The following is a 23,613-nucleotide window of genomic DNA, read 5'->3' on the forward strand; positions in this document are numbered from 1 at the left end:
GACTTTTACATGTCACCCCCTCCCCTCCCCCACCCCTAGGGGTGCTAGGTGTTTCTTACCCCCGCAGAATTTTTCTCCAGATTGTAAGAGTTATGCTGGAACATACACACACGTCCTTTATGTACGGGAACTAACCTTCGGTCCATAGAATGCTCCGTCACCTGGATTTAGCACCCATTTCTCTCCAAACTCATTCAGACTGTTTTCAAGTTGCTGCAAACACAAATACAAAGTGTTTCACACATCTGACAAATGAAATCCGCAAAGTAAATCATTGACTTAAATACGTATCAGAATACAGACATGGGCCCTCATTCCGAGTTGATCGGTCGGTATTTTTCATCGCATCGCAATGAAAATCCGCTTAGTACGCATGCGCAATATTCGCACTGCGACTGCGCCAAGTAATTTAACAATGAAGATAGTATTTTTACTCTCGGCTTTTTCATCGCTCCGGCAATCGTAATGTGATTGACAGGAAATGGGTGTTACTGGGCGGAAACACTGCGTTTTAGGGGCGTGTGGATGAAAACGCTACCGTTTCCGGAAAAAACGCAGGAGTGGCTGGAGAAACGGAGGAGTGTCTGGGCGAACGCTGGGTGTGTTTGTGACGTCAAACCAGGAACGACAAGCACTGAACTGATCGCACAGGCAGAGTAAGTCTGAAGCTACTCTGAAACTGCTAAGTAGTTTGTAATCGCAATATTGCGAATACATCGGTCGCAATTTTAAGAAGCTAAGATACACTCCCAGTAGGCGTAGGCTTAGCGTGTGTAACTCTGCTAAATTCGCCTTGCGACCGATCAACTCGGAATGAGGGCCATAATACAGACAGGGGGCGCTGCTGTGCAGGTTTTACAGTGTGCATCCTAGACATGAACGGTCCTGCACTCTCCCATCAGCATCCCAGATGATAATACATCTCCATGCTACTGCTTCCTGCTTCACCTCGGTAAAGAGTGGCAGCAGGAAGCGTTATACACGCATGATACGTGTGGGCATAATACATTTACCCCAATGTGTCAGTAAGCCAGAGTCATGCAGGGTAGACTGCTACAGGTACACACAATGTGTCAGTAAGCCAGCGTCATTCAGGGTAGGCTGCTACAGGTACACACAATGTGTCAGTAAGCCAGCGTTATGCAGGGTAGGCTGCTGCAGGTACACACAATGTGTCAGTAAGCCAGCGTTATGCAGGGTAGGCTGCTACAGGTACACACAATGTGTCAGTAAGCCAGCGCTATGCAGGGTAGACTCCTACAGGTACACACAATGTGTCAGTAAGCCAGCGCTATGCAGGGTAGACTGCTACAGGTACACACAATGTTTCAGTAAGCCAGCGTCATGCAGGGTAGACTCCTACAGGTACACACAATGTGTCAGTAAGCCAGCGTTATGCAGGGTAGGCTGCTACAGGTACACACAATGTGTCAGTAAGCCAGCGTCATGCAGGGTAGGCTACTACAGGTACACACAATGTGTCGGTAAGCCAGCGTCATGCAGGGTAGGCTGCTACAGGTACATACAATGTGTCAGTAAGCCAGCGTTATGCAGGGTAGGCTGCTACAGGTACACACAATGTGTTAGTAAGCCAGCGTTATGCAGGGTAGACTCCTACAGGTACACACAATGTGTCAGTAAGCCAGTGTTATGCAGGGTAGGCTGCTACAGGTACACACAATGTTTAAGTAAGCCAGCGTCATGCAGGGTAGGCTACTACAGGTACACACAATGTGTCGGTAAGCCAGCGTCATGCAGGGTAGGCTACTACAGGTACATACAATGTGTCAGTAAGCCAGCGTTATGCAGGGTAGGCTGCTACAGGTACACACAATGTGTTAGTAAGCCAGCGTTATGCAGGGTAGACTCCTACAGGTACACACAATGTGTCAGTAAGCCAGCATCATGCAGGGTAGGCTGCTACAGGTACACACAATGTGTCGGTAAGTCAGCGTTATGCAGGGTAGGCTGCTACAGGTACACACAATGTGTCGGTAAGTCAGCGTCATGCAGGGTAGGCTGCTACAGGTACACACAATGTGTCAGTAAGCCAGCGTCATGCAGGGTAGGCTACTACAGGTACACACAATGTGTCAGTAAGCCAGCATTATGCAGGGTAGGCTGCTACAGGTACACACAATGTGTCAGTAAGCCAGCGTTATGCAGGGTAGACTCCTACAGGAACACACAATGTGTCAGTAAGCCAGCATTATGCAGGGTAGGCTGCTACAGGTACACACAATGTGTCAGTAAGCCAGCGTTATGCAGGGTAGACTCCTACAGGTACACACAATGTGTCAGTAAGCCAGCGTTATGCAGGGTAGGCTGCTACAGGTACACACAATGTGTCAGTAAGCCAGCGTTATGCAGGGTAGGCTGCTACAGGTACACACAATGTGTCAGTAAGCCAGCGTTATGCAGGGTAGACTCCTACAGGTACACACAATGTGTCGGTAAGCCAGCGTTATGTAGGGTAGGCTGCTACAGGTACACACAATGTGTCGGTAAGCCAGCGTTATGTAGGGTAGGCTGCTACAGGTACACACAATGTGTCGGTAAGCCAGCGTTATGCAGGGTAGGCTGCTACAGGTACACACAATGTGTCGGTAAGCCAGCGTTATGCAGGGTAGGCTGCTACAGGTACATACGTGTCAGTAAGCCAGCGTCATGCAGGGTAGGAGGCTACAGGTACACACAATGTGTCAGTAAGCCAGCATCATGCAGGGTAGGCTGCTAAAGGTACACACAATGTGTCAGTAAGCCAGCGCTATGCAGGGTAAGCTGCTACAGGTACACACAATGTGTCAGTAAGCCAGCGCTATGCAGGGTAAGCTGCTACAGGTACATACAATGTGTCAGTAAGCCAGCATCATGCAGGGTAGGCTGCTACAGGTACACACAATGTGTCAGTAAGCCAGCGTTATGCAGGGTAGGCTGCTACAGGTACACACAATGTGTCGGTAAGCCAGCGTCATGCAGGGCAGGGTGCTACAGGTACACACAGTGTGTCGGTAAGCCAGCATTATGCAGGGTAGGCTGCTACAGGTACACACAATGTGTCAGTAAGCCAGCGTCATGCAGGGTAGGAGGCTACAGGTACACACAATGTGTCAGTAAGCCAGCATCATGCAGGGTAGGCTGCTACAGGTACACACAATGTGTCAGTAAGCCAGCGCTATGCAGGGTAGGCTGCTATAGGTACACACAATGTGTCAGTAAGCCAGTATCATGCAGGGTAGGAGGATACAGGTACACACAATGTGTCAGTAAGCCAGCGTCATGCAGGGTAGGAGGCTACAGGTACACACAATGTGTCAGTAAGCCAGCGTCATGCAGGGTAGGAGGCTACAGGTACACACAATGTGTCAGTAAGCCAGCGTCATGCAGGGTAGGAGGCTACAGGTACACACAATGTGTCAGTAAGCCAGCGTCATGCAGGGTAGGCTGCTAAAGGTACACACAATGTGTCAGTAAGCCAGCGCTATGCAGGGTAAGCTGCTACAGGTACATACAATGTGTCAGTAAGCCAGCATCATGCAGGGTAGGCTGCTACAGGTACACACAATGTGTCAGTAAGCCAGCGTTATGCAGGGTAGGCTGCTACAGGTACACACAATGTGTCAGTAAGCCAGCATCATGCAGGGTAGGAGGATACAGGTACACACAATGTGTCAGTAAGCCAGCGTCATGCAGGGTAGGAGGCTACAGGTACACACAATGTGTCAGTAAGCCAGCGTCATGCAGGGTAGGAGGCTACAGGTACACACAATGTGTCAGTAAGCCAGCGTCATGCAGGGTAGGAGGCTACAGGTACACACAATGTGTCAGTAAGCCAGCGTCATGCAGGGTAGGAGGCTACAGGTACACACAATGTGTCAGTAAGCCAGCGCTATGCAGGGTAGGCTGCTACAGGTACACACAATGTGTCAGTAAGCCAGCGTCATGCAGGGTAGGAGGCTACAGGTACACACAATGTGTCAGTAAGCCAGCGCTATGCAGGGTAGGCTGCTACAGGTACACACAATGTGTCAGTAAGCCAGCGTCATGCAGGGTAGGAGGCTACAGGTACACACAATGTGTCAGTAAGCCAGCGCTATGCAGGGTAGGCTGCTACAGGTACACACAATGTGTCAGTAAGCCAGCGTCATGCAGGGTAGGAGGCTACAGGTACACACAATGTGTCAGTAAGCCAGCATCATGCAGGGTAGGAGGCTACAGGTACACACAATGTGTCAGTAAGCCAGCATCATGCAGGGTAGGAGGCTACAGGTACACACAATGTGTCAGTAAGCCAGCGCTATGCAGGGTAGGTGTTACACTGACAGATAGAGCTCAGTGATTCACTCCGGCATTCCAAACTGTTATTAAATAATACACACAAATTTATTTAGCTGAATGAGCTTGAACTGTTACTGTGTCTTTATTCCTTTAGTCAGTAGATATATAATTGTGTAGACCAGAGGCTCCCTATTCTTCTACTACAGACTGGGTGAGTCCGTATAGCCAATCAGCATTCGGCACCTATCTATTCTATGGCTCGCGTGTGATACCACTATCTAGCTCCACTGACTGACCCTCACTCACACACAGCAACATATCACTGTTACCATAACACACAGCGAGCGTTCCGCCAATGCACGTGTCGCTGTTACGGCTTTATCAAGGTCGCAAATGATCAGAAGAGGCGTCCGCTCTGCCCTTCTGAGAGCACAGAGTGTGCCCTGGGAGGCTGGAGCCGCATCGCCAGGCCCCTACCCAAACTTTATTATGGTACTTGGCAATGCATGATCCACTTCACAGCATTCAGACATGTGACATTGGGACAGAATAAGCCTCGCAACACTGCACTCATTTTGGTTTAAATATTGCCCCTTTCATGGTGTGTGAATTGGGGCAGCTGGGAGATATGCTATTCCACCCCTGCTTACCCCTATACACAGGCTGATACTTTATGGCATACACATATTTGCCTGTATGGCTGCTGCTAATGTCTGTGCGATGACATCATAATGGTCCTACAATGACACAATGAGTTCTAAGCCAGGACAGCACAATAGGGTTCATCCTGTCTCGTGCAACCGCTAGAGAGGGACGCAACTGTTCAGTTCTCCTGACATTTGCTTGAACATTGTCCATAAATAGTTCAGTTCTAGTATTTAATAATTTTTGTTAGTGTAAAGTTTAGAGGGCACTGTAGTGTCATATTTATATATATTTAGTTTGTATATTAGATTTAGTTTATATTAGAGGCGAGAGGAGAGGAGAGAGAGGGGATTAGGGAGCAGCCATGAGCTGCATCCCGTTCACCATCCGTTGGCCATTCGGCAAGAGGGAGGTAAGTGCACCATTAATTTTATTTTTACTTTGTTGTTTACACAATTAGGGCTTTTCATGGACTTTATAAGAGACGGGGCTCACCTGAAAGTGGGCGTTTCAGGGCATAGACGGAGGTTTTGTCCCAATTTAGTAGGAGGTGTCTCTGCCCAAATCGGATTAAACTAAGGGTTTATTTATAACTACAAGGGTCGTTTAAAATAGCAAAGAAGACACTTTTTTGGAGAAAATTATATATATATATATATATATATATATATACACACATACATACATACATATACACATACATACATACATATACACATACATATACACATACACACATACACTGTATTTCTCGACATAGGTTTGAAATCAGTTAGCCTCGGAGAGCCATTTTCGTGGTAAAAAGCAGCAGAGGTTATGGTAGACATACCTAGATAACCCTGTTTCTCTGAAGTCCAGTGTCCACAGGATCTACCTTGGGATATAAGGTAGCGACAGCCAATCTGGCACCTAACAGTCTAAGCTTTTCAGACTCCCAGGATGCACTGGACCAGCACCCTATATGAGCCGGACCACTAGAACGGGTGTGGATCATTGGGTGACTTAGGGAAAATCCCCATTATATTAATAATGTCGGGATTTGGTTCAGTACCCCTGGCACATCCTCTGAATGACTAATTAGGCACTTAGCTTTTAATTGGCCAATAATAAAAAGTACAAAAGTATGGAAATTGGGGTAGAAGGAATGGGGCAGGTATAATGGGGTGCTTTATGAGTGGGACAAGTGTTATTAGACTTGCAGGTGGGTGTAATTGGTTTGTTTCCACTGTCCATGACTATGCAAATAGGAGGGTGTGTATTGGTATGCTGACATTCACAGTGCTGCTATTAGGGAATGCTAAAGCAGGGCATTCTGGGATGTGCAGCCCCAAAACAGCCAGAGAGCCGCACGTTGAACATCCCTGTTAATCTATGAAATCCTCACCTCATGTACCCGTATATGTCTGTAGCCCACCTCATGTACCCGAATGCCTCCATGAGTGTGCTCTTTACTACATTCAGGTGGCATCTAACAATGTTATTCTGGGTACTAATATCGCCACCACATTGCACTGAATTTCTATTTCATCTTTATTTAATCAAGGTGATGCCGAAAGATGAGCCACAACCAGCTCTGGAGAGGCACAAGCCTATGACACCGCAGTCAAAACAACAGCCCTCTGCCCCAAGGACATGGCAAGAGCCCCTGGCCCCCAGGGCACAGCTAGAGCCACCACAACCCCGGGCAAGACAACAGCCCCCAGCCCCTAGGGCACGGCAGGAGCCCCCACCACCACGGGCAAGACAACAGCCTCCGGCCCCCCGGGCAAGGCAACAACCCCCAGTCCCTAGGGCACGGCAACAGCCCCCAGCCCATAGGGGACGGCAGGAGCCCCCACCACCGCGGGCAAGACAACAGCCTCCGGCCCCTCGGGCAAGACAACAGCCCCCACCACCGCGGGCAAGAGAGGCACCCATGCCATAGAGGCAAGTGGCCTAATATTATCACCTGAGAAGGCATGCCCTACTAACATCAGAGGCATGCGCCCCCAACCACCACCAACGGAGAGGCACGCCCTCCACCACCAACGGAGAGGCACACCCCCCACCACCATCGGGGAGGCACACACCCCCACCACCATCGGGGAGGCACACCCCCACCACCATCGGGGAGGCACACCCCCACCACCATCGGGGAGGTGCTTGCAGACACATAATGTATTTATAATTACAATTTCCTAATAAAATGTTTATGCATTATGATACTGCACTCTTTCTCTCTCTGTCCCCCCCCCCCACATGGAGTGTGTATGGGGATCATTCAGAGTTGTTCGCTCGCAAGCAGATTTTAGCAGCATTGCACACGCTAGGCCGCCGCCCTCTGGGAGTGTATCTTAGTTTAGCAGAATAGCGAACAAAAGATTAGCAGAATTGTGAATAAATAATTCTTAGCAGTTTCTGAGTAGCTCGATACTTACTCCCTACACTGCGATCAGCTCAGCCCGTTTCGTTCCTGGTTTGACGTCACAAACACGCCCTGCGTTCAGCCAGCCACTCCCCCGTTTCTCCAGACACTCCCGCGTTTTATCCTGGCACGCCTGCGTTTTTCCGCACACTCCCTGAAAACGGTCAGTTTCCGCCCAGAAACACCCACTTCCCGTCAATCACACTCCGATCACTTCAACGATAAAAATTCTTCGTTCGGACGCGAGTAAATCTACTAAGTTTTGTGCTAAAATACTTAGCGCATGCGCGCTGCGTACCATGCGCATGCGCGCATTTTTGCCTTAATAGCTCCGTTGCGAAAATCGGCAACGAGCGAACTCAGAATGACCCCCAATATGCTGAATGGATCTTTGGGAGCTACTGTGTCATTGGAAGCATCATTAAATGGTCAGATAAGCATATAGTCATTATTACCCAGCACGGGCGCACACACACTGCTATCATATTGGAAATTAAGATCCCTTTGGGGGGTTATAGGTAACCAGCCTTATACCTGACTGTCAGGTCTATGATCTTAGAACCAGTTATGTAGCCCCCATGGTGTGCTTTCACATAAATTACACCTTATTTGTATTTTTTTATGTTAGACGTTACCATGTCTCAGTAAGGGTCTACAAGTTGGGCTGCCATCCGAATAAATTGGATAATGTTATCATGCACACTGAGGGTTAAAGACAATACATGATCGGCAAGACTTAATTTGCTGCCCTGAACATAAAGCAGTTTCCTATTTTCTGAAAAAGAAAAGAAACGGCCTAAAAACTGCGTTGTGTGGCTCACGTTACATTAAAAGATACAAGGTGTCATGGTACTGTGAATTCATCCCAAGTAATGTGTACATCAAGGTACAAACTGTTATTTAGCACAGGCCTATCACTGCACATTTTACCCCGGCCACTAGGGAAAATATTCTGTAGGTGCAGTCTGTACTTTCCCTTTTATGTATGAGGAGAGGACCACGGTGTAGAGGATTAATGGGGTAAGGATGGCTTACAGAACTATGAGAAGACACAACAAAGCTGCTTCTTCCCAGCACTGACAGAACTATACAAGAAAAAGAGAAATGCAGTTGCACACTCTAGTACCAAGAATACTGATACAGGTATCCCATTATCCAAAATGCTTGGGACCAGAAGTGTTTTGGTAATCGGCTTTTTCCGTATTTTGGAATAACTGCATACCATAATGAGATATCATGGCGATGGGACCCAAGTCTAAGCACAGAATGCATTTATGTTTCATATACACCTTATACACACAGCCAGAATTTTATATTAAGCCTCCTCTTAGCAAGCGGTGCGGGCTGCACACCCGGGAGACTTCGTTACTGTGCTCTATAGCGCACAAGCCTGGACAAGCTTAGACGCGTCTACACAGTGCGACGGCTGAAGTCTGCGGTTTTTACAAGATGTAAATGGTGGCTGGCATTGGGGGTTATTAGGAGATGGATGCAGATTCCTGCATACGCAGCAAGATCAGCATCCATCTCCTCCCATGCTGAGGTCCACCCAGCACAGGGCAAGGCCACCCAGCATGTGTAGCGCTGCCTCACGATGCATCCGGGTAAGTCAGGGGCATTCAACAAGTGGCCTTCCAGCCACTGCGGTACTACAGCCCTGCCACGGTTATAGCATACCCTAATAGCAAAACGTACGCAGGGCATGCTGGGATACGTAGTTCCAAAGCAGTGGGAGAGCTACACGTTGAATGCATCTGGTGTAAGAACCACTCCCCTCTCCACAGAAGCTACGCTACGAGAACGACACCGTTAAAGTTCCATTGTAAATGTCGTCTACCTTGGTCGGTGCATGAACGGTGGACCTACCAGCGACACGTGGATTATACCACAGAGGGTTTACAAACATCTTCCATTATGATCAGTTATGACCCCCCCCCTCTTACCTTCTCCGCCTGGTTCCAAACTTCCACATCCCCGAGGAACTTCTCCGGCCGCGTGGAAAGGTTTAGTTTGAAGGTAAAACCAAAGACGTTATAAACGGAACGCAGGAAGTCAAGGCAGTTCATTATCTCATCTTCAATCTGCAATGATAAAAGCACAGGTCCCTGTCAGACTCTCTGCCTAGTAATCATGGGCTTTTCTTCTGAAGGCCGGCAATGTCTTGTTAAATAGAATAAAAAAAAAAAAATCTGCATTATTTACAGTATCATCTCAATCAACATCTCAGATTAATTGACATCACAGGATCCAGAATGTGATAATGGCTGGAAATGTAACATATAAATCAGCCGTGATTCATGTTAAAAGTCCGATTGAACAATATTTGTAAGGATGGAATCGTTGGTTCTTATCTTCACTATGCGACAGCAATCAGCGAATACGCAGGATCTGTGCTGCACACGCGCCGTCTCCTTCTGCGTGCTCACTAGCCGTTCCCCATTAGCCGCAGCATAATTGGCTGCAGTGTCTTGGGGGTGGAGCATGGGCGGCTATGGGGACTGTTCTACAAAACAGGGGTGTGTTGCCCACATTTTGCAGGCATAACGTGGTCAGTGTCTGCCCTGGCCGATCAGCTCTGCCAGTCATTCTGGGAAAGCTGAGGCTTACTCAGATGGCAGATGTCTGCGAACATCGCTATCAGTTATCCGAGGCTGCATCTTCAGACGCAGCACTCAGATCGCAGATGCTGGCAGGATGAGTCTTCTCCTTGTAGACATCTCCTGCAGCATTACTATATACAGATGGGTCCACATTTATCTTGACCTTTAATAGGATTAAGTGAGACTGGCCAGTCGGCGTTAATCCCCTGCTGTAATGACTTAATGCCCTGCTGTATTGTTCTCTGTATTGTATTGCAGCTGAGAACAATAGATGAAGGGCTTACGCTAATAAGTCATGTTGTGCCTAGGCGCAGAAAACTAGTCAAGATAACCGTGGACCCATCTGTATGAGCATCGCTGTTGCGTCCAAAGACGGGTCAGCAACGCGCACTGCATCCATCGCTGAATCAGTTCACCAAGCGAAACATAAAGGTCAATTGCACCCAAAACTAGGAGGACTATGCTTTGGATGGGGTTAAATGACCTAAAACAACAGTGCAGTGTATATGATTGGGTGTGGACAGTTGGGTCGACAGTAACTAGCTCGACAGTCATTAGGTCGATACCTGAAATAGGACGACACGGTCACTAAATTGACATGGAAAAGGTCGAAGTGAGTTTTTTGTTTTGTTTTTTGGGTGTCGTTTTCTTCTTCGCCAGGAACCCCATTTAGTGCACCTTGCCCCCTTGCATGGCGAGCGAGCTTCAGGTTGATATTCCCCATCGCAGTGGATTGTAAAATATGAAAAAGTTCACAAAAAATCATGTCGACCTCTTCATGTGTCGACCGTTACCATGTCGACTAATAGTGGTTGACCTAAGTGTTGTCAACCTAAAGACCGGATACCATAGGATTACTTAGTGAGAGGGGGTGGACTTTTGCAGAAATATGGTAGCATACAGTGGATCTTGGCAAATAACGATGATCTTACACAAACCTTTGCACCATTCATTAGTCCCCTATCTGCTGCTGACATGCCATGTACAGACATGTCCTCATTTATTTAGCCGCAGGTGTGATTACTCTCGATTGCACCGCGTGATTGCGAGATCTATGGATCACAGGTGCATACGCAAATCCAGCGCACATCCGCAGGCACGTTAGTCGCTGTATGAGCTTAGACTCATCTGTATAAAATACTTAGTATGAGTCACACTGCAGAACCCTGTAAGCAGAAGTATACCTGATCCATGGTGCAGAATATATGGGCATCGTCCTGTTGGAATCGCCTGACTCGTGTCAGTCCCGTAAGCGCGCCAGACAGCTCGTTGCGGTGAAGGACTCCGAAGTCAGCCATGCGCAGAGGCAGCTCCCTCCAAGAGCGCGGCCGGTGATCAAACATCAAACTGAATCCAACAGGAGAGAAGTAATAGAACATCAGTCTGCAGGCATCCTCAGTCAGGCTGCACTCGTCTACAGAAGCCTTCACCGTAAAACAGGTCGCACCTTGGATAGGTAACTTTGTTGACCGTTCTGCGCTTTGTTTTCTAGTGCCAACGACTTTAACAAAAATATGGCAGCATGTAGTCGTCTACTTCCAAATAGTAAATATGACAGCGCGCAGTCATCTACTTACATACAGTTTTGGATGTAAAGAGAGGAATTCTGATACAAGACGTGTGTTGGTGTGTGTGTGTGTGTGTGTGTGTGTGTGTGTGTGGGGGGGTGGGGGGGGGGGGGGTGGGGGGGGTGTTCAGCTTAAAACAACCACTCTGAAATTTGGTATTATTTTTGTTTTAAAAGTAGCCCCCTACCCTCTGACTGCCATAACCTCTAGGGAACCTGTGTGGAGTTCATTGTTTAGAAGGGTTGGTATACTAACCAATCAGAATGCTGCACCCACTCATTAATCTTACTGCACAGAAAATTACTCAGGGTATAGAGCCCTGGGGAACTGGCTCGTAAACAGCCAAGGGGGGACGGATGGGGCAGAGGTAGCCTGCACTTAGTTACACGAATCAGGGGAGGTCATTTTATTTTAATACTAAAATAAAAATAATGAACCAGAGAAGTTTTTGAAAGTAAAAAACAAAACAAAAAACCTTGAGATGCGCAATTACAGTGCCTTGAGCGGAGCACTGGATTCTGCCTGGCAGGAACCCTAAAGATCACACCTGGCGTGTGTATGTGCATTAATCACTGTTGGATCTCATACCAGTGTCCCGGGCAGTTCATAGGTTTCAGAGCAAATATCTCCTTCTCCACTTCAAAAGAGAACATGTTCTCACTGTAGTGCTGCCAGTGGCCGGATGTCTGCCATAGCTTGCTGTTGTAAACGTTGGGGGTGACCACCTCCTGGAACCCGCGCTTCCTGTACTCTTGCTAGAAAGGGGGGAAAAAAGTGGAACATGGGTGGAATTTCCATACTGTTCTGATAATATGCAATGGTGTTGGGTCACCTGCCCACTATTAAGGGTTCCCTGTCACTCACACACGATTGGTGGACTCCGTGACTACAAGACTGCAGCCTATTAAGCACCAGGTATTCAGGACAACACTGAGGAGCAAGGCACAAAGTGCTGAGTCACATGCAACCCAGCGGCTCCATAGCTCTATCCCATGTGACCACACCAAGTGGACAATATGGAGAAAGCTCTAGTTAATTGACGATCAGGTCAGACATCTTGGTATTAACATGTGACCAACTGTAGATGATCAGATACAAGTACTTTGCCTAATATATTTGATGCGATTAAGAATACAGTGATCACAGGTCAGACTCAGGGTGTGTACACACTGTAAGATATTGTCTTTCGATTTTGACTATATAGTCAAAATCGCAAGAAAAGTTAGTGCAGATGGCAAGGTGAAAGTCACCTTGCGATCCCGATTCGATCCAGATGCGCGGTCCCGCCAGGTCGGCATCGCAAGAAAAGACAGACTGTGCAGGCAAGTCAGTCCTTGCTAGATCGGTGTACTATCTAGTTCATCTCACGTCAATGACCTCTCACATAAGCCAAAATCGTAAGCACACATAGTCCATATCTCAAGAAAAGTTAGTCAAAATCTGTGCTATATGGGCTCCAGGGAGTTCAAGGGAAATCGCAAGTGAAAATCGGGCATAGCAAGGATCTCACCGTGTGTACACACCCTCAGTTTCACCAGGCAGAGCTAAAGTGGGCCATACATCTACTGCTCGATTCCCCATCCTGCTCATCCAATCCAATGATTGGTGAACATCGATGATCACTGATCCATCAGGGTAACGGCAAAAAACAGCATGTAAACAATACCTGACTCCTGGATACAATAATTTTTTGGTCGGAATTGGCAAATCAAGGATTTCCAACATGTTGGATTCCCCCTTATAACCCTAACCCAGCCATTGTCAGAATGGGGAAATCCCTCAATATTCACTAATGAGTCCCTTGATAAAAAATAAATAAAACAAAATAAGAAATTGTTTTCATAATAACAGTCAAGGTCTCTGTGTACAAGTCGCTGAATTTACTTTGGCTATGAAATGAAGAATTAACGTTATCACAACTGTATATAGTCTGTTCTTTCTAAATCATGTACAAATTACTATCGTTACTGTATGCCGAGTTATTGTCATCTGTGGAGAATTAGGGAAACTATGTTCCTTGGAGAGAACAAAATAAATAAAAAGGTCAAATAAAAACTCTCAGTTCCACAAAGACAGATTAATTGTGGTAGTAAAAGGAGTGCTTGTGAAATGAATAATGCTGCCTGGCAAACAATGTCATCTGTTTCACCATAGTTACCCCACAGTCTCTTTGGGATAGTGAGATATTTTGTTCAGAGGAAATACCTACATACAGTATACGTCTCCTACTTAAAATAGGGACAGTAATTCTGAAACTGCAGCTTATAGGTGAAATTCAATCGTTTTCCCCCTGGCTGCCACTAGGTGGCGCCTGACCGAGCAATTCAATTGTTGAAACGCGCATGCAGCGGGAAAGACACATTTTAGCTCCCAGCCTCCTGAGGTGGGAGCTGAAATCTGCGATTAATCGGAAGTTTCGATGACCCAAGAAGTTGTTTGTGGCTAAACCTGATACTAATGGGTGCGCACATGTAGAAAGCGCACCCAAGGATGGGGAACAATTGAATTGCTCCAGTGGACGTCCATTACGTATGGTTGCCCACAAAACAATTAAATTACCCCTTATGATTCTGGTGCCCCAGTGAATTCACTGGTTCTGATTTGATCGTGAGTCTCCTTGGCTCCTAATAGGCTGCATTCTCATAAATATTAATCTGGCCTTCAGAGAGACCACTGCCACTGTGTATAGGCGACCGGAGCATGTACAGTACTCACCCTGATGAAGTTAATTAGCTGGTTATAGAGGAAGGCCCCTTTGGGTAAGAAGAAGCAGCTCCCTGGGCTCAGCTCATGAAAGAAAAATAGCTCCTGCTCCTGAGATAATACAGACAGCAGCATATTAGCAATACAAACACAGAGAGATTTTCTGCTAAGATCGTGACACATTCACATATGTACAAAATAAAACACAGAATTACTCTGTCAAATAGGTTACTAAATGTCGTATGTATGTATGTATGTATGTATGTATGTATGTATGTATGTATGTATGTATGTATGGTGATAGATGCACTGGTAAAGTGATAAATGTTTTTTTTGCTAAACAGACTTGATGAGAGTTTGGGCTTTTAGTAAAGGCCAGATATGGGTCCTGGGGGTGTGGATGCAATATGGAAGGGCGGGCTCCATCCAATAGGACCATTTTGGGTCTTTAGGCGGCTCATATAAGCTGTGTCAGGGATTGGCTTGGAGCTCACTACCTCAGGAAACAGGCAGCAAACTGGTGAGACACTGTGGTTTACGGACTGTAAGCACTGTGCATATGTCTATGTTTGTGGTAGGGACATTAGGTCCTACTCTGAGAGGGGGAATTCATTATGTCTAATTAGTGCCCAGATGGCCTAGGAATTATTTTTATGTTTTGTTTTATACTACACAATAAAACTAGCACGGCTAGATTGCACGAAAACCCCGGACTAGTGTGCTGTTTTCCTGGCTGCTGCGTGTTTGGAGGTGCCCATCTACCCCTGGAGAGGTACCCTGATCTCTTTACAGTAATCTGCTCACAGAGTGTTCTGAACATTAACACAAAAGAAGACAACATAACCACTTACTCATGCAGGTCACTCACTTTTATAGCAAGTGTATATTTAACAATGTGCATATTACATTCAGAAAAACAAACTGCTACCCCCAGTTCCTAACGCGCCAGACGAGCCACATTTTTTTCACACTTCATTTGGAAACCAAATATATATTTTTTCATATCTGAGATGCTGGATAACATTAATTACGTTTAGAGCTTACTTTCCCAATCTTCCTGTGGTCCCGATTCTTGGCCTCCTCCTGGAATTTCTCCCACTCCTTCAGCATTTTTGAATCCGGAAAAGAAATTCCATAGATCCTCTGCAGGGTTTCCATGTCGGCCTTCCCTTCCCAGTAAGTTGAGGAGTTCTGCAATTCACACAGCAACATTCAGCACACGGGACCCCAGTATAATAATAATCAGCGCACGGGACCCCAGTATAATAATCAGCACACGGGACCACAGTACAATAATCAGTACACGGGACCCCAGTACAATAATCAGCACACGAGACCCCAGTACAATAATCAGCACACGAGACCCCAGTACAATAATCAGCACACGAGACCCCAGTACAATAATCAGCACACGAGACCCCAGTACAATAATCAGCACACGGGACCCCAGTATAATAATAATCAGCGCACGGGACCCAGGTATAATAATAATCAGCGCACGGGACCACAGTACAATAATCAGCACACGAGACCCCAGTATAATAATCAGCACACGAGACCCCAGTATAATAATCAGCACACGAGACCCCAGTACAATAATCAGCACACGAGATCCCAGTACAATAATCAGCACACGAGACCCCAGTACAATAATCAGCACACGAGACCCCAGTACAATAATCAGCACACGGGACCCCAGTATAATAATCAGCACACGGGACACCAGTATAATAATCAGCACACAGGACCCCAGTATAATAATCAGCACATGAGACCCCAGTACAATAATCAGCACACAGGACACCAGTACAATAATCAGCACACGGGACCCCAGTACAATAATCAGCACACGAGACCCCAGTATAATAATCAGCACACGGGACCCCAGTACAATAATCAGCACACGAGACCCCAGTACAATAATCAGCACACGAGACCCCAGTACAATAATCAGCACACGGGACCCCAGTACAATAATCAGCACACGAGACCCCAGTACAATAATCAGCACACGAGACCCCAGTACAATAATCAGCACACGAGACCCCAGTATAATAATCAGCACACGAGACCCCAGTATAATAATCAGCACACGGGACCCCAGTACAATAATCAGCACACGGGACCCCAGTATAATAATCAGAACACGGAACCCCAGTACAATAATCAGCGCACGGGACCCCAGTACAATAATCAGCGCACGGGACCCCAGTATAATAATCAGAACACGAGACCCCAGTACAATAATCAGTACACGAGACCCCAGTATAATAATCAGCACACGAGACCCCAGTATAATAATCAGCACACGGGACCCCAGTACAATAATCAGCGCACGAGACCCCAGTACAATAATCAGCACACGGAACCCCAGTATAATAATCAGCACACGGGACCCCAGTATAATAATTAGTACACGCGACCCCAGTATAATAATAATCAGCACACGAGATCCCAGTACAATAATCAGCACACGGGACCCCAGTGTAATAATCAGCACACGGGACCCCAGTATAATAATCAGCACACGTGACCCCAGTATAATAATCAGCACACAAGTCACCAGTATAATAATCAGCACACGGGACCCCAGTATAATAATCAGCACACGGGACACCAGTATAATAATCAGCACACGGGACCCCAGTACAATAATCAGCACACGGGACCCCAGTACAATAATCAGCACACGGGACCCCAGTATAATAATCAGCACACGAGACCCCAGTATAATAATCAGCACACGGGACCCCAGTATAATAATCAGCACACGGGACACCAGTATAATAATCAGCGCACGGGACCCCAGTATAATAATTAGTACACGCGACCCCAGTATAATAATAATCAGCAAGCACACGGGACCCCAGTACAATAATCAGCACACGAGATCCCAGTACAATAATCAGCACACGAGATCCCAGTACAATAATCAGCACACGAGATCCCAGTACAATAATCAGCACACGGGACCCCAGTACAATAATCAGCACACGAGATCCCAGTACAATAATCAGCACACGAGATCCCAGTACAATAATCAGCACACGGGACCCCAGTACAATAATCAGCACACGAGATCCCAGTACAATAATCAGCACACGGGACCCCAGTATAATAATCAGCACACGGGACCCCAGTACAATAATCAGCACACGGGACCCCAGTGTAATAATCAGCACACGGGACCCCAGTATAATAATCAGCACACGTGACCCCAGTATAATAATCAGCACACGGGACACCAGTATAATAATCAGCACACAAGTCACCAGTATAATAATCAGCACACGGGACCCCAGTATAATAATCAGCACACGGGACCCCAGTACAATAATCAGCACACGAGACCCCAGTATAATAATCAGCACACGGGACCCCAGTATAATAATCAGCACACGGGACACCAGTATAATAATCAGCACACGGGACCCCAGTACAATAATCAGCACACGAGACCCCAGTATAATAATCAGCACACGGGACCCCAGTACAATAATCAGCACACGAGACACCAGTACAATAATCAGCACACGGGACACCAGTATAATAATTAGTACACGCGACCCCAGTATAATAATAATCAGCACACGGGACACCAGTATAATAATTAGTACACGCGACCCCAGTATAATAATAATCAGCACACGGGACACCAGTATAATAATCAGCACACGGGACCCCAGTACAATAATCAGCGCACGGGACCCCAGTATAATAATCAGAACACGGAACCCCAGTATAATAATCAGCACACGAGACACCAGTACAATAATCAGCACACGAGATCCCAGTACAATAAATCAGCACACGGGACCCCAGTACAATAATCAGCACACAGGACCCCAGTATAATAATCAGCACACGAGACCCCAGTACAATAATCAGCACACGGGACCCCAGTATAATAATCAGCACACGAGACCCCAGTATAACAATCAGCACACGAGACCCCAGTATAATAATCAGCACACGAGACCCCAGTATAATAATCAGCACACGAGACCCCAGTACAATAATCAGCACACGGGACCCCAGTACAATAATCAGCACACGGGACCCCAGTATAATAATCAGCACACGAGACCCCAGTACAATAATCAGCACACGGGACCCCAGTATAATAATCAGCACACGAGACCCCAGTATAACAATCAGCACACGAGACCCCAGTATAATAATCAGCACACGAGACCCCAGTACAATAATCAGCACACGGGACCCCAGTACAATAATCAGCACACGAGACCCCAGTACAATAATCAGCACACGGGACCCCAGTATAACAATCAGCACACGAGACCCCAGTATAATAATCAGCACACGAGACCCCAGTACAATAATCAGCACACGGGACACCACTATAATAATTAGTACACGCTACCCCAGTATAATAATAATAATCAGCACACGGGACACCACTATAATAATTAGTACACGCTACCCCAGTATAATAATAATAATAATCAGCACAAGGGACACCAGTATAATAATCAGCACACGGGACACCAGTATAATAATCAGCACACGGGACCCCAGTATAATAATCAGCACACGTAACCCCAGTATAATAATCAGCACACGGGACCCCAGTATAATAATCAGCACACGAGACCCCAGTATAACAATCAGCACACGAGACCCCAGTATAATAATCAGCACACGAGACCCCAGTACAATAATCAGAACACGGGACACCAGTATAATAATCAGCACACGAGACCCCAGTATAATAATCAGCACACGGGACCCCAGTACAATAATCAGCACACGGGACACCACTATAATAATTAGTACACGCTACCCCAGTATAATAATAATAATCAGCACACGGGACACCACTATAATAATTAGTACACGGGACACCAGTATAATAATTAGTACACGCTACCCCAGTATAATAATCAGCACACGGGACACCACTATAATAATTAGTACACGGGACACCAGTATAATAATTAGTACACGCTACCCCAGTATAATAATCAGCACACGGGACACCAGTATAATAATTAGTACACGCTACCCCAGTATAATAATCAGCACAAGGGACACCAGTATAATAATCAGCACACGGGACAGCAGTATAATAATTAGTACACGCTACCCCAGTATAATAATAATAATCAGCACACGGGACACCGGTATAATAATCAGCACAAGGGACACCAGTATAATAATCAGCACACGGGACCCCAGTATAATAATCAGCACACATGACACCAGTATAATAATCAGCACACGGGACCCCAGTATAATAATCAGCACACGGGACCCCAGTATAATAATCAGCACACAGGACCCCAGTATAATAATCAGCACACGGGACACCAGTATAATAATCAGCACAAGGGACACCAGTATAATAATCAGCACACGGGACCCCAGTATAATAATCAGCACACATGACACCAGTATAATAATCAGCACACGCGACCCCAGTATAATAATTAGTACACGCGACCCCAGTATAATAATAATCAGCACACGGGACACCAGTATAATAATCAGCACACGGGACACCAGTATAATAATCAGCACACATGACACCAGTATAATAATCAGCACACGGGACCCCAGTATAATAATCAGCACACGGGACACCAGTATAATAATCAGCACAAGGGACACCAGTATAATAATCAGCACACGGGACCCCAGTATAATAATCAGCACACATGACACCAGTATAATAATCAGCACACGCGACCCCAGTATAATAATTAGTACACGCGACCCCAGTATAATAATCAGCACACGGGACACCAGTATAATAATCAGAACACGGGACACCAGTATAATAATCAGAACACGGGACACCAGTATAATAATCAGCACAAGGGACCCCAGTATAAATAATCAGCACATGGGACCCCAGTATAATAATCAGCACACGGGACCCCAGTACAATAATCAGCACACAGGACCCCAGTATAATAATCAGCACACGGGACACCAGTATAATAATCAGCACACGCGACACCAGTATAATAATCAGCGCAGTCAGCTATATAACACCTAGTCACACAGCGCCATGTTTTCTGCTTTCACTATAACTGACAAGTATCTATCAAACGTGCAGGAATTACAGGATACATATTAATGAACATTTACTCGATAGTTATTCCAAGTGATGTTTGTTTTACAGCTTTACAATATCATTAATTATTCAGCGGACATTATAACACCTGTATTATCCTTAAGTATATGAAAAATTTACTCAGTGAAGCAAAACTGTACAACACAATAATAATCGCTGGCGGCTTCTGTTCGCATTTACAGAATCTCTAAGAGGCGACAATGGAAGCTATGCTTTTCTGTTGTTTAAACCTAATTGCCTGAAAATCAATTAACACGATTATCATCAACAGGAAGATCTATCAGATGACGATCGTGATGGAAGGTAAGATGGAAGGTAAGTGCCCAGCCACAGTAATGTCACCCAATCAGATTAAGCAGATTTGGTCACATGCACTCCTGGTCAAATTGGACACATCTGGCAGGGTAATAAGTTGGCGTGTATCTGTGGATGGGGCAGAGCAGAAGACAGCAGGGCTGTATGCTCAGTGATGGCTTCATGCGTTGTCATTTTAGGTTACGCAGCGATAGCCTTTTTACGCGTCAAGGCATAAACAACAGGTGTCTTCCTCTTTTTGTAACACTGATGTGTACTACCAAGTGATAAACCAATAATTATATTAAGGCTTTTTCCATTGATGTACAAAACAATAAGGTAGTTAAATATTAATTAATTATCAAGACAAATTATTTACTTAATTAAAGTCAGATTATTTATGCAAATGCCAAGACAATCTAGGCATAGAAAGGTGTATTATTCTCCTTCCTGGTAAAAGGTCTTGTGTAGAGCGTCCATCTGTCTCTCCACAGAGATTAATCACCGGAGGGGAGAAGGTTATACAAATTGGCATAACACAGGCACCGGGCCCTGTTCCCAGGCCTCGCACAGTACAGGCGGATATCTTATGCACACGCTTTGCTCTGAGGACCTGTCTATGTCACGCCTGCTATATCTTAACATTTAACAAAGAAGGAAAATAACGTGTGGAATCCTATAGGCGACATCTAGGACAAGTGTGGCTAATGCGCATTTCACACACACATACTTTGTGAATCTTGAAGGCTTTAATCTTCCCTGTGTGTCTCACATGGGGTCCTCTGCAGAGGTCAATTAAGGGGCCACATCTATAAGAGAAAATAAGACCGTTATTAAAGCAAGGACTCATTGTCATACAACTATATATCTTCCCAAATTAATATAGTACTGTGGCTACATTCCTAGGAATGCAGTCACATCTATGCTGACACCCAAATCTTTCTCTCCTGATCTCTCTCCTACTTCACTCATGTAACCAACTACCTCTCTGCTATCTCCACATGTCCCCGCGCTACCTAAACATGTCCAAAACAGATCTCCCCTTCCCTCCTACCAGAGTCCCCACACATGTTCCTCACCATCAGTAACACCACAATGGCCTCCCAGGTGTCCTGTACTGGTGTGCTATAGTCCTCATATCCAGTCTCTCCCCACCTTACATATATCAGTAGAACATACAGTTTTCTCACCTAAGGTGCTACCAACCCTCTCATCTCCCACTTTGACTACTGCAACCTCCTGCTATCTGCCATACTCTCACCCTTCTATCCCTGTTTCAGTCCATATTAAATGCCACAGCAAGACTGATGTTCATCTCTTGCCACCTTCACATATACTCATGTGGCTTCTTGTGTCCTCCAGAATCCAATTCAAAATGACTCGCCCTCACGTATAAAGTCACCAGCTACACCACCACTTGCTACATCTCAACTCTCATACCAAAATAATTACCCTCATCATTTACCTCTGGTCTCCAGTAACCACCTGTCATAATGCCGACAGGAACTCTCCTTTGTCACTTCCCATGATGGAACGGAATTCCTTATCACACCTGATCAGACTCTCGTACAGTTTCCAAATCTTTAAACACTCTAAAACACCATCTATTAGAGCAGGCTTTTTCAACCAGTGTGCCGTGGCACACTAGTGTGCCGCGACCAGCTGCAAGGTGTGCCGTGGTGCCAGAGCAGCTTCCTCCACCTTCAGAGTGAACTGTTGACCCCGGGCTCTTCTTAGAGGATCAGTCATGCTCCGACCGTGACCTATGCCTTGAAGACACGGCGGTGTGATATCATAGGTCATGGATGCTGCGTCTCACCACTCAGCCAGCCCACCCGCCTGTATACACATCTTCCAGTTCCTGCCTGCATACACAGCTTTCCTTGCCAACCCACATCCACACCTGCCCGACCGCCCGCTGCTCAGTATTCGCAGCACTCCACTATGAACAACACCCGCCACTGAGAGACAGGGAGGAGGACAGCTGACCGGTAGGGGCTAATATTTGTTATTTTATTTCTCCTGTGGGGAACAATAGGATTTATGTGGGGAGAATAAGGATTTATGGATTTATGGGGGGAATAATGTGAATAATTCATGTGGGGAGCAACAGGATTTATGTGGGGAGCAATGTGATTGATTTATGTGGGGAGCAATAGGATTTATATAGGGAGCAACATGACTTATGTGGGGTGCAATGTGATTGTTTTTTCTGTGTAGGCCAATGTATGTATGTTGTTTTTCTTACTGTGAGGGCCAATGTGTGTTTTTTGTTTTTTTTTTCTGTGGGGAACTGATGGTGCGCCTTGGAAATTTTAAAATATTGTTTGGTGTGCCGCAAGTAAAAAAAAGGTTGAAAATCACTGTATTAGAGCTTACCCTACTCCCACCTACAGTATACTACTTACACAATAGTACCCCCTCACAATGATCCCAACTGCCACTCTGAGCCAGTCACTCCTCTACTTTAGGCTGTGGACTCCCTTAATCAGAATGTAAGCTCTCACGAGCAGGGCCTCTCTACCCTTTATCTTCAAGTCTGAGTTTATTTTATCTGCTGTAGTGAACTGTTACATAGTTACATAGTTAGTGAGGTTGAAAAGAGGCAAAATGCCCATCGGGTTCAACCTGTATTCTGCGTTAATCTGTTCATATTATAATGCGCCTGCTGAAGTAATGGTTTAGTACAGATTGACAGCTATGATTCTGGTCACTCCCAGATAATTTTGATGTCAATATGTTAAATGCTATAGTCCTGGATACGTTTTCCAGTTAGAAATGTGTCCAATCCATTTTTAAATGCATTTACAGAGTCTGCCATTATTATCTTCTTTGGCAATGAGTTCCAAATCTTTATTGCCTTTACTATGAAGAACCCTTTCCTACGTTGTATACAGAATTTTCTCTCTTCTAGCCTCAGCGAGTGCCCACGTGTACTATACAGGGTTCTTTTAATAAACAAATCCGCTGCTAGCTCCTTGTAATGACCCTTTACATATTTGAAGATATTAATAATGTCTG

The 23,613-nt window shown here is 45.9% G+C and overlaps 1 protein-coding gene and 1 long non-coding RNA gene across 6 annotated transcripts in view; one reads left to right on the forward strand and one right to left on the reverse strand.

Annotated features, from left to right (window-relative positions):
• Positions 1–23,613, reverse strand: part of LOC135055867 (threonine--tRNA ligase 1, cytoplasmic) — a 407,014-nt gene that overhangs the window by 48,249 nt on the left and 335,152 nt on the right. For all 5 annotated transcript variants that reach the window (XM_063960452.1, XM_063960445.1, XM_063960437.1 and 2 more), the window contains 7 exons: positions 21,323–21,401; positions 15,243–15,389; positions 14,211–14,309; positions 12,084–12,250; positions 11,112–11,274; positions 9,271–9,408; positions 136–213 (listed from right to left, as the gene is read on the reverse strand). In XM_063960452.1, coding sequence (XP_063816522.1) covers positions 136–213; positions 9,271–9,408; positions 11,112–11,274; positions 12,084–12,250; positions 14,211–14,309; positions 15,243–15,389; positions 21,323–21,401 — 871 coding nt within the window. The remainder of the gene's footprint in view (positions 1–135; positions 214–9,270; positions 9,409–11,111; positions 11,275–12,083; positions 12,251–14,210; positions 14,310–15,242; positions 15,390–21,322; positions 21,402–23,613) is intronic.
• LOC135055893 (uncharacterized) lies at positions 5,070–7,125 on the forward strand. Its single transcript, XR_010243844.1, has 2 exons — positions 5,070–5,335; positions 6,467–7,125. It is a non-coding gene; the product is annotated as an uncharacterized LOC135055893 (long non-coding RNA).

The sequence above is a fragment of the Pseudophryne corroboree genome, chromosome 1 (assembly GCF_028390025.1).
Source record: "Pseudophryne corroboree isolate aPseCor3 chromosome 1, aPseCor3.hap2, whole genome shotgun sequence".
NCBI classification, from domain to species: Eukaryota; Metazoa; Chordata; class Amphibia; order Anura; family Myobatrachidae; genus Pseudophryne; species Pseudophryne corroboree.